Raw genomic sequence first — 25,274 nt, forward strand, 5'->3', positions numbered from 1 at the left:
TTTACTATGTTAGTGTCAATTTTCCACAAAAGTCGAGAATAAACTGATCATTGCAGTGGCGTGAAAATGGTGATCTCCCTTAACCCTTTTCCAAGCCCCGCTAATTTAGGTAAGCTACTACAAAATGAATTAAAGTTTTATGTTGTTTACCTATGAGGGATTAATTTAAAAATAATTATAATTGATTGATTTTGTACCGTATTGTACATGTAACAAGGTCGAGTATTTGTGTACATTTATGTGCTCTCTATATGCACTATGCCTGGAAAAGGGTTAAATTGATAGTGTTCGCCACGGCGGACATGATTCAAGACTGTCTTTTTTTGTTTTTTTTGTTTTTTGTTATTTGGACTATAAGGTAAAGGCGAGGTTTAAATCATGACCTTTTTTAAATTTTGACAATTTAAGGGAGCAATTTCTAAGAGCTCATACTGTAAAAGCACATAAAGTAAAGTGCTCATAAAGTATTGATATAATGGATTGTGCCTACTTAAATTATTGATTTGTAATAAATGATATACTGACATGTCGAATAAATTGCTAGGACATTTAATAAAAATAATAATAATAATATTTTAGAAATCTATTACCCAAGACTAATATTTGCATGCTAGAACTGGCTAAGTGTGTGCTAATTAACCCTTAGATTAATTGTAATCCACACTTAAAGCGAATAAATGAATATGAATATGACGATTCATACATCTCAGCCTGTATTCGTCCCACTGCAGGGCACACCTTTTCTCATAATGAAAGAGCATGCTTCGTACTTCCTAGCGTCTCAATACCAAATTTAATTTTAATCGGTTTTGCGTTAAGCGTGGGATGATAACAGACAAACAGATAATAAGTATTTGCTACGAGTGAGCTTTTATCAACAATAGGACATCTAAAACAAATACTAAACAAAAGTTACGTTAACGTAACCACGCAAAGCCAAGCTTTACTAAGCGGTTTTGATATCATACCTGAAGAAATATCTTCAGCAACGCTCAAATTCCATCTGTAACCTGCCTTCATAAAGCCCTTACTTAAGCACCAAATTGAATCCCTCGCGGCGTTTCCCGCGTAAACCATCACAAAATGGCGGATCCCACAAGATGGCGGACTGCAATGGATGGTAATGAGCCGCGCGATTTGGAAGAAGGTGCCACGTTGCATTCTAAGTGGTTTAGGCGGAATTTGTGGCTTAGTAAGGGAAATAACATTCAAACTGGGGCTTATGATGACCCTGTCACAAGGCCGAGAGAGTTCATGAAGTTTCTCGAAAATAAAGTCAAAGTTGATGTGAATGAAAGTTACTGATGCACACAATGGATCTGGGTATAGGGTTACTATACTATACCACACGGTCCACACGTCGTGATTTATACGGACATGTCCGTACTTTTAACCTTTTGTCCGTCTTTTAATTTGCCCGGATTAAGGTAAACGTACGAGCGCTCGTCGCTGTCCCAATAGTTGGCATCTTTAATCTTATGTCATTAGCAATAGAGATGACAGCAGGGTGTCGGCTATTGGGAATTAGCGTGTCGATCACTCGTACGTTTACCTTACTTCATTGCAAAATGCTACAATACAATGGTTTTGTTTTCGAGTATAGTCGACCAAGAAATTGGTTTACCACCCTAAGGTTTAATGTCAATTGCTTGAATCGTCAAAGCTTATTTTTACTCATGCACAAGTCAATACGATCAGCCTTATTGTTTTAGATAGAGGTAGGAGTCATCTATGTTGTTTTATTTTTGAAGTAGGAACTGTCGTTATATGTTTCGTGCACCGTGCAAAGTATACATTACAAACAAGCTTATAAAAAGTGAGCTTATATGTAACGAGTTCATATAAGTTGTTGTTCACGTGAACGAAATAAATAGGATAGATTTATATAAAACCCTGCTAATAAAGTCTCGAATCCATATGATGAGGTTTAGCTTTCAAAAATGTATACATTGTCATAATGATGGCATCTCCAAATTTAATTTCATTACGCCACACAGTCCATTCAATTTCAAATATGTCGTAAAAGACATGTCCCTTATCACAATTTACGACAATCTCCCGAGTTTAGTATTCAGCGGAGTAACTTTAAAATTCATCAGACGAAATGACTCAAACATCTGAATGTCGTTTAGCACTAAACAGTTCGGCATACCTCTGTAGCCCCTTGCTAGTTTTATTGCGTCTATGTGACTTCGCATAATGAGGCAAGGGATTATATTTTGAACTATACGACATTTGAGTTAAGGTGCCATGGTACTCTAGGAATTTCAATAGCAACGTGCTTGGGCATTTTGAATGCTGATTGGTAAGTGAGATTTTGTTTGCTAAAAGACTAAGTTACTACATCGTGTTTTTATTGAATTCTGCTTACTTCTACGGATGATTCAGCAAAGCCTCAAGTATCCGATTTCGCACTTCCAGTAGACTTTCGTTCGTAATTCCTTATCTATCGCTTGCCACACAATATACTATTAAAACAAATATACATACACAATAACCAAGTATACTCCGAAGCATTAATTAAAATGTCGGACACACAGTTATAAGAAATATAGGTGCAAATTATGATATTTAATACAAGTTTAGCGAGTAAAAGACCTCCTCTCCCTCCTTTTGCACAAAAAATACATTCTTTCATCCTTAAGTACTATGACAAATGTGGAAGTTAGTCTGTCTGTCCGTCTTACCTCTTAACACTAGAACTGTTAAACCAATTTCAATGAAATTTGGTATAGTTAGTTTAGTATAGTTGACACCCTGGGAAGGACATAAGATAGGTTTTATCTCAGAACATATAATTCCCACGAGATAGCTATAAACAAGTTCTTTGCAGACAGAGTCACGGGCAACAGCTATATATAAATATTGTCTACCCTGAATGTATGTGTAATGTATAGATTTTTTGTACTGATTTGTGGTGTGCAATAAAGAATATTTGTATTGTATTGTATTATATAAAACCAATAAAATCTTACTACTCTATCTAGATACTGTTCCATTATGCGAGCTACGATAAGTTTCCAAAAATATCTGACCTTTACATAATCAAATCCATCTTACAAATATCTTTGAGTGACCTTTGCCATTCATCTAAATTGACCTTTTGCTGATAAAGAAGCCTGTTTTGGGTCAATGTATTCATGTATTACCAATATTACCATGCAAATACTTGCAAATATATTTATGACGCAACGTAGTTTCAAGTATAAAGCATTGTGTAGTTTACAATAATCTATAACCGACGCTACTTTTATGCTGGAATTAGTACCTATTATTTATTATTGTTTCACGCGAAAAATTAATTTAACGCGTACGAAGTCACGGGCGGAAAACTAGTCTACAATAGTAATATTGCGTTTCAAAGGACCAGTAGGGCTACTGCGAAATTTGAAAATTGAAGTTCGTATCGTGCCGTCCCGCCGAAGCTTATATTATTTAATACGAGAGTGAGAGGGATGGTACGATACGAACTTCAATTTTCGAATTCCGTAGTAGCCCTGCAGAGGACGTATTTTCTAAAGCGCTGAAATTCGCGATCGCATTCACCATATCTTTCTACCCCCGTCATATGCCGTGTGTCAGAAAGAAGTGACGAAAACGTTGTGATTCCAATTAGGTTCGACAATAAGGCCTCAGGCCCCTTAGGCCGATGTTCAGAAATCTGTAAAATCTTTATCTTTAGGTATATTGTTTTTACAGTATCCAAAAAAGATGCATCCCGCCATCTGTCTGTATGATTAAATAGCTTAGATCTTGAAAACTACATTAAAAGTTTACATTACATAGTCTTTTTATTTTTTAACCTCTATTTTTTCATTGTTGCATCCGTGTAAAACTGGAGCAGTTCAGTAATTAATAATCCATAAGAGACCATTTACAATTCACACGGTTAAATATTTAAAAGATTTTAGAACCACTAGTTTAGCAATTAAGACATTTCTAATGCGCTGGTCAATATCAAAATGTAATTTGTTGTAAGCGCCAACTTCACACCTCTTTTAACAATTAAAACGCTACAAATTCCCACGCTCGTCGTTACTTAGTACAAACATTCAATTGTGTTTAGTGCGTAAACGCGTAGTTAATAACTAATTGCTAGTATTCACCACTAAGTCAATGTTGAAACCATAACCTTCGCAAACAGCTGATATCGTAATTACTACCGCTGCTAACGACGTAACTAACGTCGTGTCCCGTAGGTATGTACCCTATAGTCGGGGTAAGAAAAGGTTCGTCACTTTTCAACTCTATTTCAATTACTTTAAGGTCCAAAAGTGACGAACCTTTTCTTACCCCGACCATAGAATAAGTAATAGTAACCCCAGTTCGAAACGAATAATATCGATGTTTTTAAAGCCTCAAGGACAATAAAAGATCGTGGTAACTATTAGTAACCACGTTAATCTTACTTGCGCGTCATTTCTAAATACTTCGATTAATAACTTTGTGTTTGAACTGCATAACTACCTTGTTCTTTTGGGATTTTATATATTATACTTAGAAATTTTCAATTAACGATAGCTTTAACTATTGAGAACCGTTTTATTGAAAAATATAACAATTACCTTTACTAATGGAGATTTTTTTTTCTCGAGCAGTAATGTAATGCAAACATTTATTTGACGTTTCAGAGAGAGGCAGCAAATGTTAGTGTCAGTTGTTAGCTTTGTTACCGATACATTGCGTGCCGAAATAATTTGTATGAAAAAGTTTTTTTTTTTTAACTAGAACTACTAATTTACGTTCATTAGGGGTTATGCTTTCTGCCCTTAAAATAAATGTTCTTATGGAAGTCACGACACGTTGTATACGTACTTGGTTTCTTTGCCGATTATGTACCGACTTTACGGCTTAATAATATTATACCTAGCCGTTTTCGGCTACAGTGACTTGAGTATTGCATTTATGGGCTGGGATGTTTAGCCCTTACATGACATAGCCGATCTTTGCAGAGAACGTTCTTTTGCAAGCAGTATGTTAGAGTACTATACCTGGAACGTGATTTCATTTCATTTAAACTTAATTTCTCGTGGTGATTAATTAAAAGTACCACATTTAATCGATTTCATTTACATTCGCAATGCACGCACCCATTTCCAGTAATTACTAACCCAATATATGCTCCTTCTATATAACATTCAAACCGTTAACGTACATTTCTAAAAGCGTGGTAGAAGCAGTATTACTGTTCCTCCTAACAGTTATCGAAACGTTTCAATCGACCACCTCCCTACCTGAACTTCTAATTAAGGCGCCGACGTCCGACCATCGAAAAAGCATTAGCCAGCCAGTAATTAAGAGGGCATGTGCGCACGTATAAATTTGCATGTTGCGGTTAAGCGTAAGCGACATGTGTGGTGCAAAGGACAGTGCGATAATTTATAGTACAGGTTTGTGGGTTTGTTTTTGAAATAAAGCTAGGTGTGTGACAAGGAAAAAGCGTGTGGTAACAGACAAAAAAATGATACGAGTAGACAAAAAAATAAAATAAAAGAAAAAAACTCTCGACACGCTTGAGGACTAAATGAAATATTTATAATTCGCAAACAGTTACTCTAAGAGCTTCTTTTGTGCCATATCATAAAGAGAAAATGGCTTAGCCCCGATAACATCCAAAATAATAACAGACACAATATCAATATTAGAAGCGACCGACAATAAAACTAAGCGGTCGCTTCGCCCGGTTATGACTGTTCTATTGGAACGACTTGACGATTTCACTGCGCCACGTCCGATCGGGGTGTAAGCGACAGCGGTTACTTACCTCAATTGAATTCTCTGTTCAATAGTTTGAGAAAAAAAATGTTTAGTGATAATAAAAACCTAATTTATAAATAGTAAGCATCAAAAGCACACTTACCAACCTGATCTCTTAAACATCATGAATAAATTACCAAGCGACCTATTATAGACAAGATGAGGCTGTAAATGGTTTGTATTTTTTCATATTGAAAGATGGAAATATCTTCAAAAAAATCAACCTCTGGGAAAAAAAACTATCACGAAAAGGTTAGCTTGAGACATTTTGCGGAATGAAAAAATACTTACAGAACCTAAATTTCCATTTTCGTAAAGTAATCGCTACAGTCATTTTTCACGACATGAACTCGCACTTTAAGACATCGACAGTATAAAGAGTTGTGAATTCGACTTATTGACGTAAGGACGATTTAATGTATCATTTTCCTAATTTCAATACTGCTCATTGTTTCCGCTCAGTATACGTTGCGTCCAAATGCAACAGAAAGTCCCTTCCGTGTCTGTTATGTGAAACGACGGACTTAATCTGTTCGATTTGCAGTATCTCGCCGTCTACGGCTCGTACGAGACAATTGACTGAGATTTCGCAGTGCTCTATTGTTTAATGTTTATGGAATTTTCAACAATGTAGGGGACACTTGAGGTAAAAATGTGTAAGCGACAGAATTGCGAGGAATTACGATATTTGACTTAATTATAAATACCTACTTATATAAATAAAATTATGTGTGGTTTTCGTTACCGTACAATACAATGAATCTTTATTGTACACGACAAAAACCTAGTAAGCGATAGAGAGAAAATCACATTAATTCGAATAGTAATAAAACAGTAACGGTACAAAAGTATCATAATTACATTTTTTTTACCTACTTCACGAACAGCGCACACATTGCTTGGCAAATCGTCTATACCTTAAAAAAACAACACTACTTACAAAAATTTGCTAACGACTGCAACAACAAGGTAAAAACAACTTAAAACTTGGCAGAAACCTTATCGTGGCTGAAATAACATTAAATTTGAGTTAACAGTTTTCATTTGCACATAAACAATGAGTAGCTCGGTCCGTTCAGTACCACGTCAAGTTTCACAAACTTGGCCAAAGTAGGCTCTAACTGAAAGCTACAAGAACATTGCTAAGTGCATGAATTGCGTGGCGTTTTCAACACTTGGCACTTGGCCACGAGGTTGCAGGTTGCATCTGCTCCATGTTAATTTATCTATACGACCCTGAGCTTTAATTACTGGTGATATGCTTTGTGGGGTATTTGGAAGATAGGATTATACATGTGCTATGAAAATGAGACTAGAGTAGCTATTTCATTGGTATAATGTTACAGGTAAAATACAAACGAGACAAAGACAACTTTTAAATTGAATAAGCTCACACCACGCTAACGTTTTATTGTATTGCATAGGGGACGTGTCTGAATATCGAAAATTAATATATTGAGTGTTAAAAAGTCGACGGTCAAAATATCGAAAGTTAGGTTAGGTTCGATATTTTGACCGTCGATATTTCAGTTTTTGATATTCAGATACGTGTCATTGTATAGTATTTTATAATATGTTGTATTGTATAAAGCCCCATAAATAAGTCAAAATAGAAAACTGGCACAGGAGATAGGTAACGGAAACAGTTTTAGCATTACTACAGAGCGCCTTCAAATTCTTCGATATTCTGGAACATTCTGATTCTACCGAAATGGGCTGGCGATTCTAACGTAATTTGTATAAAAATATTAAGCACTAGTCAGCAACTATTAGGGTGGATTGATTTATACGAGCCGACGGTGATGCATGGCTCTATCGAGATTACCCGTACAGGGTACGCAAAGACAGAGGCAGGCGTAAAGCCGATTTTAGATTTATCTGTCGTGTTGTGTTGTGATGCTCTCTCTCTCTCTCTCTCTACCTTTGATGCGACACAACACAAGCCGTCACAGCACACTGCATCAGATAAATGTGAACGCAAATAAAATGTATGAAACCGATACCGTTCTCGACACGACACAACACGACACATAAATGAATGCGGCTTAAGATTCAATACCAACCATACCGGTGGAGCCATATTCGAAGCAAATACTTATGTTTAGTGAGACTGACTATTGTACAGGCACTATATCTGTCACAGCGGTCTGACACGTCCTGCCGGCCCTACAAATACAGTCGTATCAGATATTTATGTACGCTTTTTTGTCAGATATTGGTGCTGATGATTATACTTACTATTACTAACTTCACTGGCAAAATTTTCGAACAAAAGGGCTGAAGTAATGTAAATCCAAAATAAAGAACGAAACGCAATTTTCAATGTTGAGATACATGTACAAAGGCGACTCACACAAACCGTTCAATTTCTTGGTAGGTTAGGTGCGTGCATTAGATAATTTAGTAGGTGTTTTATACCTACGCCAAGAACAATCATTTGGCGGACTATGCAGGTGTCTTTACCATCTAACTCTATGCGCCACGTGCATATGCACAAATTGTATAACGTGTAAAGATTTATGTTCGATCTCGACCATCTTAACTCGAACTTTTTTTGCAAGCTTTTATTTAACTTGCGCTGTTTTTGTCAATCTGTTTTGTCGAGTCTCAGAATCTGTTATTGAATAACTATAAAGATTTTATGGTATGGGATAAATTTTATTCAGAAATCATTCAAAGTTATAACTGTTCAAGAACTCGCCTCGATATTAAGCTACTTGTTAAATTTCACTGATTCCAACAATGAATCAAAATTACGTTAGAGAGCAGTAACTGCGATTATTTCTTACAATATTGGCCCAACTCGGAATTTCAACAATTGTATGCAAATCCGTAGTCGCCCGCTGTTGACAATCGTTAAAACTTTATAAATGGTCTTGAAAGACGTTCAAGGGAAATTCCCTTTGCTTAATTAAGAGTTGCCACTTCTGAATCGATTATTTTTAGTACAGAGACATTTAACCAATAGAGTGAAGTCACACAATTTGATGTTGTTATCAGTAGTAGGTACAGTCGAAGGTATAAATATCTATATAGCCATAGCGTCAAATATATGTATAATATCGATTAGTGGCCTAAAGGGGTAAGTATAGATATTTTTGACGTTTTGGTAGCGTATAATATATATTTATGCCCTAGACCAAAAAGCCAAGGTTTACCCTACATACAAATTAAACGTAATAAAGAACAAAGACAAAGACGTAAAAAGGGGTGACGCAGCCGCAGCTCGAGAAACAATCCAGGCAATGAAAAACAGATCAACCATCTATCAAAAACTCTTTGCGCGAACAAAAACTTACGGGGACGTGAATAATGTCGTTCGGAATTAAATTCTTCGGCAATAAAGAGCAGATGCGGCCGGATTCTGGTCGATGCGAATGGAATGTCTGGTTGTTCTTGTGTATGACGAAGAATAATTTTGTTTTTTTTTACAAAAAAGTCATTGGGTGCGCTGGATGGAATTTAAATTCGTGTCTCTAGGTAACCCTGCCGAGCATGTTAGCAGTTACAACCAACATTTTGACGTCCAGATGGCCAAGTGGTTAGAGAACCCGAATACGAAGCTTGAGGTCCCGGGTTCGATTCCCGGCCGGGGCAGATATTTGTATGAGTAATACGAATGTTTGTTCGCGGGTCTTGGATGTTTAATATTTATTTAAGTATGTATTTATTTATATAAGTATGTTTATCCGTTGCCTAGTATCTATAGTACAAGCTTTGCTTAGTTTTGGACTACGTCAATAGGTGTCAAGTGTCCCATGATATTTATTTATTTATAAACATTGATGGTAGCGTATGGTGCTAGAACAACGGTATACAGTCCATCGTTCTGGTTTTCTCTCGTATACAACGGATTGACGAATATGCTTGAAAATATTTAATTTTAATTAGTTAGTCCAGATCATCAATCCGTCAGTCCGAGAGGGATACACGGTAACTCTGTCGTCATTCTGACCAAAACGTTTGACTGAACTGTTAATAGTATTTAATAAATAAATAAATATCATGGGACACTTGGCACCAATTACCTAGTACCAAACTAAGCAAAGCTTGTACTATGGATACTAGGCAACGGATAAACCTACTTATATACTTAGATAAAACATACTTAAATACATATTAAATATCCAAGACCCGAGATCAAACATTCGTATTATTCATACAAATATCTGCCCCGGCTGGGAATCGAACCCGGGACCTCAAGCTTCGTAGTCAGGATCTCTAACCACTTGGCCATCCGGTCGTCTAATAGTTGAACGTTGAACAAACTAGATATACTCGAACAAACTCTCTGCTAGTAAAATACAAAAATCTGCTTTCTATTTGTTACACTCGTTCACGCGATCGAAGCCACACTAATAAAGAACAAAAACATTCAACTTTAATTATATCTTAATGTCGACCAATTCAATTAGCCCGCAGTCTAGCCACAAAACATCAAGTAGAGCTGCCTAATCAATTGCTATAATTGACAATACGAATTAACCTAATAAATTAATATGCACTGTAGGTACTTGCCGTAACGGTGACCATTTATTTTCTACCTGACGAATGTCGTAAATACGATGCAGCTGTTCAAGACAACATGATTAATTATTCTTATTCTAATAACGAGTGTATTTAAACGTTACTAAGGTACAAATTAATCAGGAGCACCTTCATCTGTCTTTGGCCAGAGTCCCTATTCAAAACTGTCTAAGTGATATTGCCATCTTCGACTTATATATAAAAGTCGTTGTTTGTGGTGGAGTAGCAAGGTATAATTAGTTCATTAATAGAGTATGGTTCCATCGAAAGACCAGTGTCGACTACACAGCCGGCATCATGCCGAGTTGATACCAATTTGTGATAACCTGTTTGTTTCTGTATTTTTATTTGTTACACTTACAAATATCACAAATAAATGTTTCCGTTTCTTTGAATGATATGGTACTCTAACTTAAAGCGTAACGTCTGAATCAATTAACTATATGTACGTGACACTCTTTGGTACGGGCCTCCTCTCAGAGGTAAAAGATAGATAGACTTCTTAAAAAAACGCATGGAATGCCCAGGGATTAAATGCGTGTCTTAATTTTTGTAAAAGTCATCGAATTTTCTACCAATTAGAGACAACTCATCCTATTAGACTTCCCTTTCAGCAGAGCACTGCCATACTGCAATGATATCACTTAGATACCTTCAAATAGGGATCCAGGTAACCATGCCGACTCCAATAAAGCGATTTGACCAATTAAGGTAGAGTGAGCGGCTTCTTAGAAGAGTACAAATTACGGGATATTGTCTGAAAGAGATAGCTGCCATTCAAAGCCAGCAGCCGTAGCTACTTAATTAAAATAAAAACGGCATCTTCTGATAAACAAAAGTCACGTACGTAGTCTTAGGTGACGAAACCGTCTAAGAATTTGTAGTGAAAGTTATTTCTGTGTGTCATAAAAGATAATGATTGTATTGTGCTTTGGATAATTACCACGAGTATATCATAAAAGGGGGCATTTTTTCTCTTCTGTTATTGTTTTGCTGATTACATTAAGCTAAGTATTTTACATTTTCAATGCGTTTGCACAATCCTTTTTACCAGCAGGGCTACTACCAAACTCGAAGTTCGTGTCGTGCGGTCCCTCTGACACTTATAATTTTTAATACGAGAGCGAGAGGGACGGTACGATACGAACTTCGAGTTTCGAGTTTCGTAGTAGTAGCCCTGCTGTAGTTTATACGATAAGATCTCCTTCCAAAATCCTGCCGTGAAGCAGCAGTGCTTGCACTGTTGTGTTTCGGCGTGGAGAGTAAGACAGCCGGTGAAATTACTGGCACGTGAGGTATCCCATCTTAGGCCTCTAGGTTGGCAACGCGTCTGCAATACCCCTGGTGTTGCAGATGTTTATGGGCGGTGGTGATCTTTTACCATCAGGAGACCCATTTGCTCGTTTGCCATCCAGTCAAATAAAAAAAAAAAAAAAAAAATAAGCCATTAGGGATGTATTCCAAATTAACTGTCTTCCACTATTTTTGTCGCTCCATTGTGTAGCACAAAGAGTTGTTGACATGCTTATCGTTCGACTCCAGGGTACAAGGTAACAGCAACATGTCAAAAAACACTGACTGACTCATCAACGCCTGGCCTTTGGATATAAAGAGCAAAAATTAGATCTTTCGAATCACTCAGTTTCCTATAAAAAGAAAGAACGAAAGCAGACGTTCACATTCACAAAGACATAAATACAAGAAAAAAAATAAAAAAAAACAATAAGCAGTAAACACAAATAAAACAAAAAAGAAATACAAAAATGAAAATACATGAATAATCAATAATATTAAAGGCATATTTCACCACTAACTGACACAGTACTTACATCTCTTTCTCTTACTCGTATTATCGTATTACGTGATTGAAGTGTATTAAACTTCGTTAGATAAGTCCTACCCATTTTCCCACGTCATCAATTTTGTTCTTTTGTATCAGTATCTGTATTTAATTTATCAAAAGTGTTTTTCAATTAAAAGACACGTCAAAATCATAAATAAATATTCTGTTTTACCCGACTGCCCGAAGGAGGGTTATGTTTTTCGAGCGTATGTATGTATGTATGTAAGTATGTATGTATGTATGTGGGTATGTATGGCAATTTCTTTGGTCCTCGCATTCAAATCGTAACCAGCTAAAAAAATCTTGGTAATGGGTCCCGACTGTTGAACCTTAAATGAGCGTCGTGACAGAGTTCTAGACCACTAGACTTATTTTCTTCCTTTTCGTTTTTAAGGCAGTCGGGTGTTTTGATTTTTTAAATGTTTTTTTCTCTCAAGCCAATTGTAAAATGATATTAATAATGGTCTATAATTTCATTTCTCATAATTTCACTTAAAAATACCAATTATTTTTATGACAGCTGCCGATGCCGTTAGGGCCTACAATTGCTGACGCGGTTAGCACGGAGCGGGTGGACGTCTTTGAAAATAGAATGAGCAGCGCTAACTGCGCGTCTGGCGTGCGCCTGATTAGGGTTCCGTAGTCAACTAGGAAACCTTGTAGTTTCGCCATGTCTGTCCGTCTGTCTGTCTGTCCGCGGGTAAGCTCAGAGACCGTTAGTTCTAGAAAGCTGTAATTGGGCATGAATATACATACCAGTCACGCGGACAAAGTGATACAATTTTTTTAGGGTACCTCCCATAGACATAGTGGGGTTGTTTTTTTTCTCGACTAACTATAGTGTGGGGTATCGTTGGATAGGTATTTTAAAATCATTTCGGGGGTTGCACAGACAATTTTTCTATTCAGTGATCTGTTTGTGAAATATTTAACTTTAAAGTTCAAACTTTCATTACAATCGAGCGGCCCTCCCCCCCTCTAAAATCTAAACTCTTGGGTGGCAAAATTTGAAAAAATTCAAAATGGTAGTAAATATCGTCCCCTTACAACCAGAATCGCTTATCTGCATGAAATGTAGTTTCGAGAAAAACGCATTTAAAGGTTTGCATGCTCTAAAAACCTATAAAAGCTAGTTATACTAAAAACGTCTCTGTGTTTCTATTTAGATAATTTATCCCTTAATAGGATAGGGCTATGTTATTTACTCTATACTCGCGCCGAGTAGGTTAAAATAGGGCTTTTCTTCAAAAGGTACTGCAGATAAGCGATTTTGCTTGTAGACACGTTTTTTTTTATCTTCTAAACTAGCAAGTTTACGCAGATATATTGGATAAACTATCATTTTAAGTCCATAATTGAAGCATTTTTCGCCGAATACAGTGTTAAAATGCTTACATGTTTTATACAATTTAAGTTTTTAGTTAAGTCTCAGCGCAAATAAGAGGTATTGGCTGTAAACAAATCGGAATTTACCTCTTAAGCGCGCTTAAAAGTGCAAAATATTTCTAAGATGTTTTGACTCTAGGCTTTTTTTCTGTTTTTCTATCTTATATGCAATGTAGCATTATTCTGTTTTGTTTTTATCATTCAAAGACATATAACTTGTATTTTTCGAAAGAGTTCCATCAATCTATTTCAACAAATAGGTACCAAATAGCCCAAAAATATAAATAAATGAAAACTAGCGAGCTAAAGTCTTAAATATAGTAGTATATTTCTAGTATATGTGAGATATATTACGTTATTCCTTTAATATCATATGTGCTGCTTAATACATTTAATTATGGAACTTTTGATTACATGCATACAACAAAAAACATATTTTATTCAAACATTTTAATAAAAAGGCACTTAGCGTCTCAAGGCTCAAAGTAACCACTGAAACAGTCATGAAAAAAGAACCGTAATGGTAATAACCATCAGTCTTCTTCTTCATCAAAACGATAACGAGCATGGATCTTCAGGTTTCGATGAACTAAATAGAAAAACATAGGTATAACCAGATCCAGCAGACCGTCGAACTGAACCGCGAGTGTCATTTAGATACCTACTATTTACTACTTCGTATCGTAGGTACGTCGTATCATTGAATAGCTTATCACGGCATAAAACATTTACGTTGTCACACATTTTCATTGTTCTTGGCTTAATATTTGTATAGGTAATATTTTTATCAATTACGACATGTCGTCTGACTTTTTGAGTTTTGATACCAGGCCTGTAACTTTGCAAACCAACCGTCGAACAAGACAAGGCAACAGAAAATCGAATCCAAACTCTGTTGAACCTCTTTCAGTAGAGGAATTTAAACTACCTGCATTAAAAAGCTATACACTAATCCACTGCCAATAAGCGCAGCTAAAACAATAAAGATTTAATGACTTTTTACAAAAAAAAATGTTATACCGGAGATTCACCATGGCTGGTTGCACTGGCCTGTGATGAAGACGTTATTGAGCGTGTGCCGGACGTAGTCACAGCTGAGACAAGCAGTGATGAAAAATAACCTTAATGGTAATAATCATCAGTCTTCTTCTTCATCACTGCTTGTCTTAGCTGTGGCTACTCAAACCAGCCATGGATAATTAATATTACCTAAGCCAAGAACAATGAAAATGTGTGACTACGTAAATGTTTTATGCCGTGATAAGCTTTTCATTGATACGACGTACCTACGATACGAAGTAGTAAATAAGTAGGTTATCTAAATGACAATCACGGTTCATTTTGACGGTCTGTTGGATCTGGTTATATGTTTTTCTATAGCCGCGTATCCATTAGAGCAGCCTCAGGCCGAGCACCGTGAGCCGAGCCATATTTTGTCGGTTTTTGACCGTGCTCAAAGGAGCCTCAGTCTGAGCCGTGCCTTTGGCAGCGTCTCCACTTGCGCGGCCTCGGAGCGAGGCAGCCGCTCGGCCCGAGGCTGCCTCTAGTGGATACGCGGCTTATTTAGTTCATCGAAACCTGAATATCCATGCTCCTTATCGTCACCTGAAAGAAAAACACTGTTAAATTACGGCAAGTGAATCGCTGTTATACATAGATCTGTTCACTCACGAAGGCGCGCCCCTCCACAGCTAATTATTAATGTACACGAGAAAACCTCTTAAGTACTTACACATTGTCTTAGTCTTAGTGTGCGTGACTGACGGTACGCTTGCGACTGAAGCCACGAGGACAAGTTCGAGCTACGCACACATAGACTTGTCGTACGGATACGTTAAGGTACAATTACAATTATAGAATGTGGAGGGGCAGACTTTCGTTAGTGAACATATCTATAATTACCTAAATAAGTTTTTAAAAATTACTTATTATGAATCGTGCTTTCAAGCGTGTACGAACCGACTAAGCTAGCCTACACAAAGTGCACACTACTTTACAATACAGCGCGAAACGTCTAAGCGATACTTAAGCGATTTTGGCTGTAGCGCTTCTTATGGTCGAAGCAAACATTGTTACAAGCAATATCGCCTATATTATATTTAGTTTGTTTTCGCTGTTGCAATAATTGAAATATAAAGTAATGCTCAACAGGCGAAACCTACTAACATTATTTTAGCACTTTTAGGCAGTACTCAAATTGCATTTTTATTGAAATCTTAACATTCCAAAATCGCTTGTTTGACATTAAAATATTTTTGCTGTTGTAAAATAAAAAAAAATGCTGTTTAACCGACGCGTAGTTGTTTTTGGCTGTTGATTTTCTTTAAAATCGGCTTTAAGTGAGCTTAAGAAAAACGTAACTCGGTATTGGAGTATCGTACAGTAAAACGGGTTTCAACAGCATGTAGATCTTGGAAAGTACATTCTAACGATATACTTAACTCAGTTTTGCCCAAAAGTGACTTTAAGCGATTTTGGTCGTAAGGGGACGATATATCAAATTTACAAGGAAAAATATAGCTGCCAAGATTGCTTGAGAATTATTAGTAGTTTTACTCTTAAATAGCAGCCTAAGGCATAAACTTGGAAGATTCCGTAACCAATACGAAATCCTTAGAAAAATGTTAGTTGATTTTTTCGTAATGGCTACGGAACCCTATCCTGGGCGTGTCCGACACGCTCTTGGCCGTTTTTTTTACCTGTACCCGCACCTGCAGGCGTGCGCCCTCTCCAGCGCTAGCGTAGATCCTAAGTGCAAAAATTCGTCGCACGCGCCGCTCAATACCAACTATTTTTCAATAGGCATCGCGCGCCGGGATCATTTACGCGATTCCCATGCGATTCCCATCTCCCCTATAGCGCCCTGAGTAGCAGTACCTACCTTATCTCGCAGCATATCCCGCACCCTTGTGGCCTGGTGGCGACTCCGGTGTAGTTCTAGCTGCAGCTCCAGACACCGCTCCTGCCAGTTGACGGAACCCAGCTCGGCTAGCTCGTACTCCAGGGGATCCAGACGCGACCCGTGGGCTAGAGGCCTGCAATGACATCGTAATGAGATGCTTGCAGTTAAACAATGACAAGTGAGAAGTGACTAACGTTTGAAATACAATGTACAATAAAGACAGAATAAGAATAATAATATGAAGATAGTATTCAATGACGAGTTATACAATACAATACATTTCTGATTTTTGAAGGTGGTGAGCTGATTAAGTTCGAAAATCGAGTATTTGTTGTTTTTAAATTTATGGAGCCAAGCATTGCTACGAACATTTGCATCATTCTAGGCAATGCTTAGAAAATGCCTGTCAAAAATTTTATTATTCGCGATTATGTCTGACGGATGCACGGCAAAAAGTTTGAAGCAGATATACCGTAATTTCGCTCGCTAGAGTGCTTGCTAAAACGCCCCTGTTCTTTTTATGAGCTATTAAATCTACTTGATGTAACATTCGCTATAATGCTCATTCCAAGTGAACGCTCAAGTTAATTAGCATCTTAAAGAGTTCCATAACGAAGCGTTCCAAAAAAATCCAACAGGTTTGACCGAAGTTTGTGGATGACAAATGCTTCAATGCTACATATATTGATCAATGAGTAATGTGTAACCGCGTCAAGCATTCCGATGAAAACCTTTATAGAGGGTAGGTATTTCGTCAAACTGAGATATTAATAATGAAAATCAAAGAATCTGAGAATAACCGACGTTGGGAAAAAGACTGCTAAGCTAAAATGGGACTGGGCTGGACACGTCTGTCGCATGCACCCACAAAGGTGGGCTCGCACAGTTACTTGGTGGGTGCCGGAGAACGGCCAGCGACATCGAGGCAGACCGAGAAGGAGATGGCGGGACGATCTGGACACGTACGCAAAGGACTGGCCTGACATTGCGTCAGAACGAGAGTTGTGGAGGTCAAGAGGGGAGGCTTTTGCCCAGCAGTGGGACACTATACAGGCTACTTAAAAAGATATTAATAAAAATAATGATCATGTCGTGTCGTCCGAAAAAAAAATAACCGTTGGGGGAGAAAAGTCCTAGAGTGACGACCACAAACCGGAAGACGAAGCGTTGGCAGTTGGCAGGCCTCCCACTAACTTGACCGACTGTGAATGCAAGTGGCAAGTTGTCGTTCCTTATATCATAAAGTTTCAAGGGTCTTAGTTCAGTAGACGTCTTTGGGACTGATGATGAATAACATTTCTACGAAGCTTGAGGTCCCGGGTTCGATTCCCGGCCGGGGCAGATATTTGTATGAATAATACGAAAGTTTGTTCTTGCATGGGTCTTGGATGTTTAACATGTATTAGTATGTTAAAATAGTTTAACATGTTTATTCGTTGCCTAATATCCAGTACAAGCTTTGCTTAGTTTGGGACTAGGTCAATTGATGTCAAGTGTCCCATGATGTTTATTTATTATATTTATTTCGGAAAGATCCATATCATCATAATATTACATTAGTAATAACCTGCAATTTTATGCCTAAGACTAAGCCAACCACCACGACCACGACCCTCTGCTCGACTACCACAGCTTGTTTATTTATAAAATTATCCTTAAATATATCTAGAATATTTACGAATCATAAAATAACGCGTAGTCTAAAATCCTATTTATACAAACGTCCACACTCCGCATTTAGACCACCGTAACGGATGTCGATGATTTACAACACTTCAAAGTTGACAATAGCAGCCAAAAACTAATTTTAGTTACACATTTCACACAATTATTAAAAGCAAACGTGCTTCAGCTAACAGTGGTATAAACAACGTGATTTCAAACAATTTAATACAAAACTGATTTGTGAAAATCAGGCGGTATCGCAATCATACGTAACAGAATCTGCAACAAAACTGCGTATTAACAATTCAAATATAAAGGGGATTTGCATCGTTCGAACAACGCAGAATGGAAACGAATTAATGTACGCAAATTCTGCTGACATATGTAGGTAGAGGGTTGATGAAACTGTAGATTTGCCTGGGCTGGGAGTCAAGTAGGTGCAAACCGAGGCGTGTATGTTGTAATACTATAGGCGAGTTTAGACTTGCAAGAAAAATCGTGCAAGTTGCATTACATTGCCAACGAGTTTGTAGTGGTGAATCAAGCGCCGCAACGAAATGCAACTTGCACTATTTTTCTTGCAAGTCTAAACTCGGCTTATTACTAGACTACTAACTAACTAGTAAATATCAAGTTATATAGAGAGTAAAGGTCATAAATATACTCGTATGAGCGTTATCAAGATGTTAAAGTATATAATAAATAATATACACCTTTATTCCCCTAACCATAAGCATGTATGCATTTATTTGACGCTATGGCTATGGCTGTACAGATATGGCTTCGACTGGACATAATCAAGTAACCATATTTTGTAAGACTGTACTGCGAAAAAGCCGTGGTCATCTAATGGTTTGATGGGGCTTCTGCAGCAGAAGATAATGTATTCAAAACCCCGGGCTCGCACTTTAAGATTTACAGAATACACATGTGAAATTACTTGTGATATTTTCGACAAACTTTACGGTGAAGGAAGAACACCTCTGCTCATCACCTGCGAAGCCCTTTGATTTGAAATGAAATTGTGAATAATGATGTTTTGCTAAAGTAAAAAAAAACCTTTGAGTAGATACCATTGTCTATCAAAGTAAAAACACAAAACAAAAATGAAGGTGTTACGTGACGCGAGACCCACTCTTTTTTATCACAAAAGGAAGTCCATTTGGTCAGTAGTAGTAGTAATAGTAACCACAACTTGAAATAAAAACGTGGTGACGTTACGATCTTACGACGTTTACGAGAGCAATATTAAAGATACATACTTTGCGGTAACCGTAACACGAATGCGAAATTTACTGACCGAACTACGTCATAAAACTAGACAAATCTCAACGCTAATAAATCTGGTGATCTACTAAATCATGTAGATCAAATGAATAAATCTCAACGCATCTGCGACCGTACTAAAAGCTGCAAAATCGTAAAACATCGAACCATAATCTCTGTTTAAAAATGGATGCACCGACCGCGGCAGTGTTGGTCGTAAATATTCGATGTAGTTCATTAATTTAAATGTACAATATTTTCTACTATTATTACTTGAATGGGCTTTAAAGCAGCTTGGCTTTTATTGGATTACAGGAGCAAATGAGCCCTGATTAATTTTCCATGGTCAACACACCATAACTAATGCAGAATATAAATCACGCGGATGGTGCGATTGGGGCTTATTCAAGTAATTTTACAGGTAGTTTCATTCGTACAAAATAATAACTTACATGTAAATATATGCCGCAGTGGACTAGTGATTTGACATGACTTTTCAAGCAGAGAATCGATTTTATGTGCGAAATTACGTTTGAAATTACTAGAAACTTTGCGGTGCGGAAACCCGCATGCAGTTGCGAAACAATCCAATGGTCGCGTGAAGCTCCCAAGCCCCAATGGGCCCGCTTGCAACTACAGCCAAAGCTTTCTCCTGCTGAGAGGCTTAAGCCGGAGATAAAGATAATGAGATGTTCGCAGTAATCTATAAAATAGTCATAATACTTAATATTGCATACCAGAGCACAGCACAATTTCAGCTGAAGAACTGTGTGGCTTTCAAAATAGGACTTCTAGACTTAAAATGAGAATGTAACTGCAAATGCAATGTACGAGAATAATGAGCGGCGTTAGTTTAATTGTTTAATTATCATAAGTAGAACCAAAGCGGTTACAGCGGCATGAGTCAGACGAAATGCTCTATGCAGGGCAATGAACGTGGCGGTTGCGGTGCATCGGCCGAATTGTAACATATACAACTTTGAAGCCGTACAAACCTACACAGATATGGCCACATGGTGTAAAATCACACGAAATGATGGAACAAAAGATAAGAAATATCCAAGGAAGTAGAAATCCGGGAAGAAGTATGTGAAAGAAGAAGTGATTGAATTCTGTTCGTTATAATCCAAACAACACTATCCTATCCACGACAGGAGTAGTACATGCACCTAAGTAGAGCTTCCAATCTCGCATTACCGAGATGCCGCGTCATTTTTCAGTCCCGCGTGCTGTGGGATTATGGGCACGGGATCCCGCGGGATTTGCGGGACTGGAAAAAGCATTAATTGCTGACGCAAGCTCCGATTACAAAATACTGGTCTATACCTGTATTTTAAATTGATCACAGACGAAAGGGGAGCTAATCCTTCTTCGCCCGCTCGCACGCCGAAAATATGGGCTCTCTCCGTGGTTTCCCGCTGCGTTTACCACCACCCTTTAGGACCTAAACTTTAGGTATTTATAGGATGGCAAACATTAGTTATTCAAAGGATTTCTCCCCGAAGCAATGCTTATACTTCCACCTATCACCACCGGTACGCGCCCTCTAGGATACCCCCTGGAGCAGTACCTAACCTATAAGGCAATGCTATAAGGTGACACGGTCCGTAAAAAGACTATCAATGTACAGCAATCCGGTAAAAACCGCTGATGTATAAACAGAATCGTACATTTTCCAAAAACATTATCGACAAAAAAACCATAATATAATCATCGAACCTGCTTACAAAATTTCACGAGAGTAGGCTAAGAAATGCAACTTGTAGAAGAGAACAGTGGCCCATTTCACCAAGCTACAAGTTACAATTTACAAGCGGTAATCTCTTTTCAACGCATATTGTTAAACAAAGACTACCACTTGTAAATTGTAACATGTAGCTTCGTGAAATAGAGCACAGGTAGACAGCCGTACATTCGTAAGCAATTTATCAATGCTAAAATGGAGAACTTTCGCTAGTGCTTCGCGCTCGCTCGGTCAATATTAATAACAAATACTCAAGTTTGCTACCCCCTTAAACAGTAAAAAATCAAACTTCTAAGTTAACGCAATCGAAAGATACACACTCGGTGAAAAAAGTGTTTCCATACAAATTGCCGTCACTAAAAAACCTACAGGGTATTTTCAGTTGTCCTATCTAGAAACCTGAAGTTTGGCACGAAGGTAGCTCTTATAGATTTTTATGTAATATTACGTCATAGTTTTACGTCAAAATAAAAATGTCACTTTGAATAGGTACAAAAGCAGCTTATCTTAAAAACCTTTATTTAATTATTTTTATTACTTATTGTTACATCTAAGTTTAGTGTCTATTAAAATTAATTGACATCTCTAAATGCATCAATCAGTCTTGTAAGGTTAATGATACGAAAATGTGTGTAGTTAACTAGGGGATCAATAGTGTTTCTCAATCGTCTTTACTTAATTAATGTTTTTTAGTGCACCTACACATTCAGAGAGATTAGATTAATAGACTTGTTTTCATGAGCTAAACTTGTTTTAAATCAATACTCAATGGCATAAATGGAAAAGGCAGCAAATGTATGCAAAAATTTGAAAATATCATCATCATCAGCCGGAAGACGTCCACTGCCGAACAAAGGCCTACCTACCCCTTAGAATGCCACGATGAACAAAAACTCAGCACTTGCATGCACCGGTTGCCCACAACTCTCACGGCTTCGTCAGTCCATCTAGTAGGAGGCCTGCCAGCACTTCGTCTTGCGTTGTGAATTGCGTGTGGCACTTTATCTTAATTCCTTTTAGGATAATTTCTTTGGCAGATAACAGGTTCCACACTGCTACGCGATTTAGTCTTTTAAACTGCATTGTATTTCAAAGCGTGTCGTTATTATTTTGTTTTAAAGATGTCGTGAATACGAGTAAATGAATAGTTCGAAACTTAAGTAAAACAAAATGCGTTCAGTTAAATCAGCATTCTTATTGTTTCGAGCGTCTTAAGAACTTATTTATAACAAATGGCGCCTTTAGTCAAGTGACCTAGGTATTCAGCAAGAAATGACACCAGGTAAGTAACTATGCTACAGTTGTAGCTAAACAATTTTGACAGCTACTATTTAGCCGTTCAAAGTACAGTCACCAGCACCAATATCTGACACAACAAGCGTGCATAAATATATGATGCGACTCTATTTCTAGGGCCGGAAGGACGTTATTTTTGCACGCTCCGCTGTGGCAGATATTGATGCTGGTATTGCTGGTGACTGCAATGTACATCGCGGTCAAGACGTTATGACGTGACGTCATCTTAGATAATGTAATTACTTGTAGTGAATAATTTTAGAACGGATATTTATTCGGGCTTAATAGTAGGAGCAGGACTATACTAAGTAACGCCGCGTTATATTAAAATTATCATTGGCTGCTCATAGACAAGTTCCAAGCGAATTTGCCCATTCTCCTTACTGCTTTTAAATTTGACCATTTTTTTATAATTTACATGTATTGTTTTCCAATCTGCCCGTCTGTATAAAATGTGGGGGTGTTCGGGGGCGAACAGTCAATCTAGCTTGGTCTTATCTCTGCGACAACGCGTAGTTTTGAGTTTTATCCCGAACGCAAGTAGATAGATAGATATTTGAAATCTGTGATTTTATGCCGTAATTTAACCTCCGGCTAAATTTAATTTAAATTTTTTTTTTCGAAGTCCCCTTAAAAACACCTTTTGTCTTAACTGTTTGGCATTAAATAAACAAGTTCAATTATTCTCAAGCGATTATTATTCTTTAATCTTAACACCACGTTTGTCTTTATTTGACATTCGCTGTTGCCTTACGAAACATAATTCTGTATATATGTGAACAACTACCTACTAAAGAAAGGTCCTGCTTGCATATTAATGCAATGAGGGTTTTCACAGAGGCGAAATATCGCTAGATGGCGTTAGTATCGTGAAGTCCGTTTGACGTTTGACGTTTGCTCGTGATTGGTTAAAAAACTAAACGAGCCAATGGCAAGCACACGTCAAACGACCTCACGATACTTACGCCATCTAGCGATACGCCTTTGTGAAAAACCCCATTTTGTATTAATGTAATAGAACTTATGTCATTTTTAGGGTTCAAGGAAATTTAAGGGTTCCTATCCTTAGTGTCGATAGTCCGTCTGTCCGTCCGCGACTTACCTATTTGTTCTAGAAAGTAGTCATTTTACATGTGAACTAACCATAAAATATTAGAAAAATATACTTATTGGAAAAAAATGTTTTTTTACCCGACTGCCCAAAGGTAACCTTGGATAGGTCTTAAACACTATTCCGCTAAAAAAAAAGACTACACCATTTTTCGATTTCGGGATCCATTTGCAAAATATTTGGCTTTAAAGTGCTAATTATTGTTAGAGGCAAGTATCCCTTCTCTCTCCACAAGCTAAACTATTAGGTTACTTATAAATTATATAATGAACTTAAGGTAAACTATCACATCCGTGTTAGGTTTGACAAGTAAATGAGTAATGGTCGATGAAAACTTAAAGTTCAGTAGGTCTTTGCAGCATATTATTAGTACACAACCCTACCCTACTACATTGGACACGCAAGCACATGGCCGGTTTTTCAAAACGGGAACGTCAATATTAGTCTCAGACACGTTATTACTAAGTCATGTAAGTAAGAGGGACCTTTCTTAAGTTTCTAGTTATATTTTGCTATTTTTTTTATAAATTAGGGGTGATTTCACATTGAAACGCGATTTAAAGCGAGGCGGCACATTATCATTGAGAGACTTTGTTAAACGAGTAGGTTTCAACGAGATGTGCCGCGTCCCGTCGCGTTGCGTTTCGATGGGAACTAACCCTAAGAACGTTAGTTACCTTGGCGGCGGCGGCGGCGGCTCCCGCGACCGCCGCGGCATCAGCCTCGGGCTGTTCGGAGTGCTGGCCGAATGACCGGCCCCACTGTGGTCAGTAAACCTCGCCAGCGGATCAAACAGCTGCGACAGCCTCCTCGCCCGCTCATCCGACATCTTCACAACACAACACAACACCAAAAAATATCACATCACGACACCGCACCACACAGTTAAATCACAACACACAAATGACTATTTCGAACGGTCCGCATGATTCAAACTGCGGAAGTGGAATGTCGCCCCCTGTTGATAGATGGCGCTGGTGACGCGGGATTTGGCGCGCTAACTCCGCGGCCATCTTGGATCGTCTGATGTTTTTCACAGTTTAATGTGCCTTTGCGCCGCTGACGCATTTAGAACGCTGAAAAAAAAGAGAGGGGTCAGTTGACGTGTGCGAAGCGAAGGATTAGTTAAGGTGAGGCAATTAGCCTTTGAGTGTGGCGGAACATGTCGACACAGAATTATTAGGCGCGTCAACGTTGGCTGCGATCTAGCAAACGTTAGGCGTTGGCGTTGGAAAATTGTAACAGTTTAACGTAAACTTCTTTTCTATTTCGTTAAGTAATTCCCGGTGATTAAAAAATGCAGTAAATAATAAATTAAAACTATTTGGTTTGGATTCAAATAACTTTAAAACAGTCTGAAAGAGATGTAGAAAATGACATTGTTTTTTTGAAAAGCACGAAACTTTTTTGGCTCTCACCTAGATAATTATATTTAAAATAATTAATTTGCGAGTTATTTTTTATTTTACCTTGTGAACATCCACTTTTCTTGATAGAAATGTTATAGATATTGAAAATATTCAAGAAAAGAGAGTCCCTTGTCCCTAGTACCTAACAAGCCACCAGATTAGTAAACATAAACACACACACACACACACAACTAACACAATATCTATTCCCATACATTCCCCCAATAAAGCAAAGTGAATAAAAACGTATTTAAATCATGACCGTCGTTATAACGTCGTATAAAACTATTTTCGATGTCGGGTTTCACTCTAATGTATAGATTTGTTCTTCCCACCGGACGTTGCGAAGGATCGTTACGTTTTATAGA

At 37.7% G+C, this 25,274-nt stretch overlaps 1 protein-coding gene across 1 annotated transcript in view; it reads right to left on the reverse strand.

Annotated features, from left to right (window-relative positions):
* Positions 1-24,347, reverse strand: part of LOC141429566 (uncharacterized protein CG43867) — a 360,339-nt gene extending 335,992 nt beyond the window's left edge. The window contains exons 1-2 of the mRNA XM_074089932.1: positions 24,175-24,347; positions 16,395-16,548 (exon numbers count right to left, since the gene is read on the reverse strand). Coding sequence (XP_073946033.1) covers positions 16,395-16,548; positions 24,175-24,326 — 306 coding nt within the window. The 5' untranslated portion in view covers positions 24,327-24,347. The remainder of the gene's footprint in view (positions 1-16,394; positions 16,549-24,174) is intronic.
* Positions 24,348-25,274: the final 927 nt, after the last annotated feature.

This window comes from Choristoneura fumiferana, chromosome 7 (genome assembly GCF_025370935.1).
Source record: "Choristoneura fumiferana chromosome 7, NRCan_CFum_1, whole genome shotgun sequence".
Taxonomy (NCBI): domain Eukaryota; kingdom Metazoa; phylum Arthropoda; class Insecta; order Lepidoptera; family Tortricidae; genus Choristoneura; species Choristoneura fumiferana.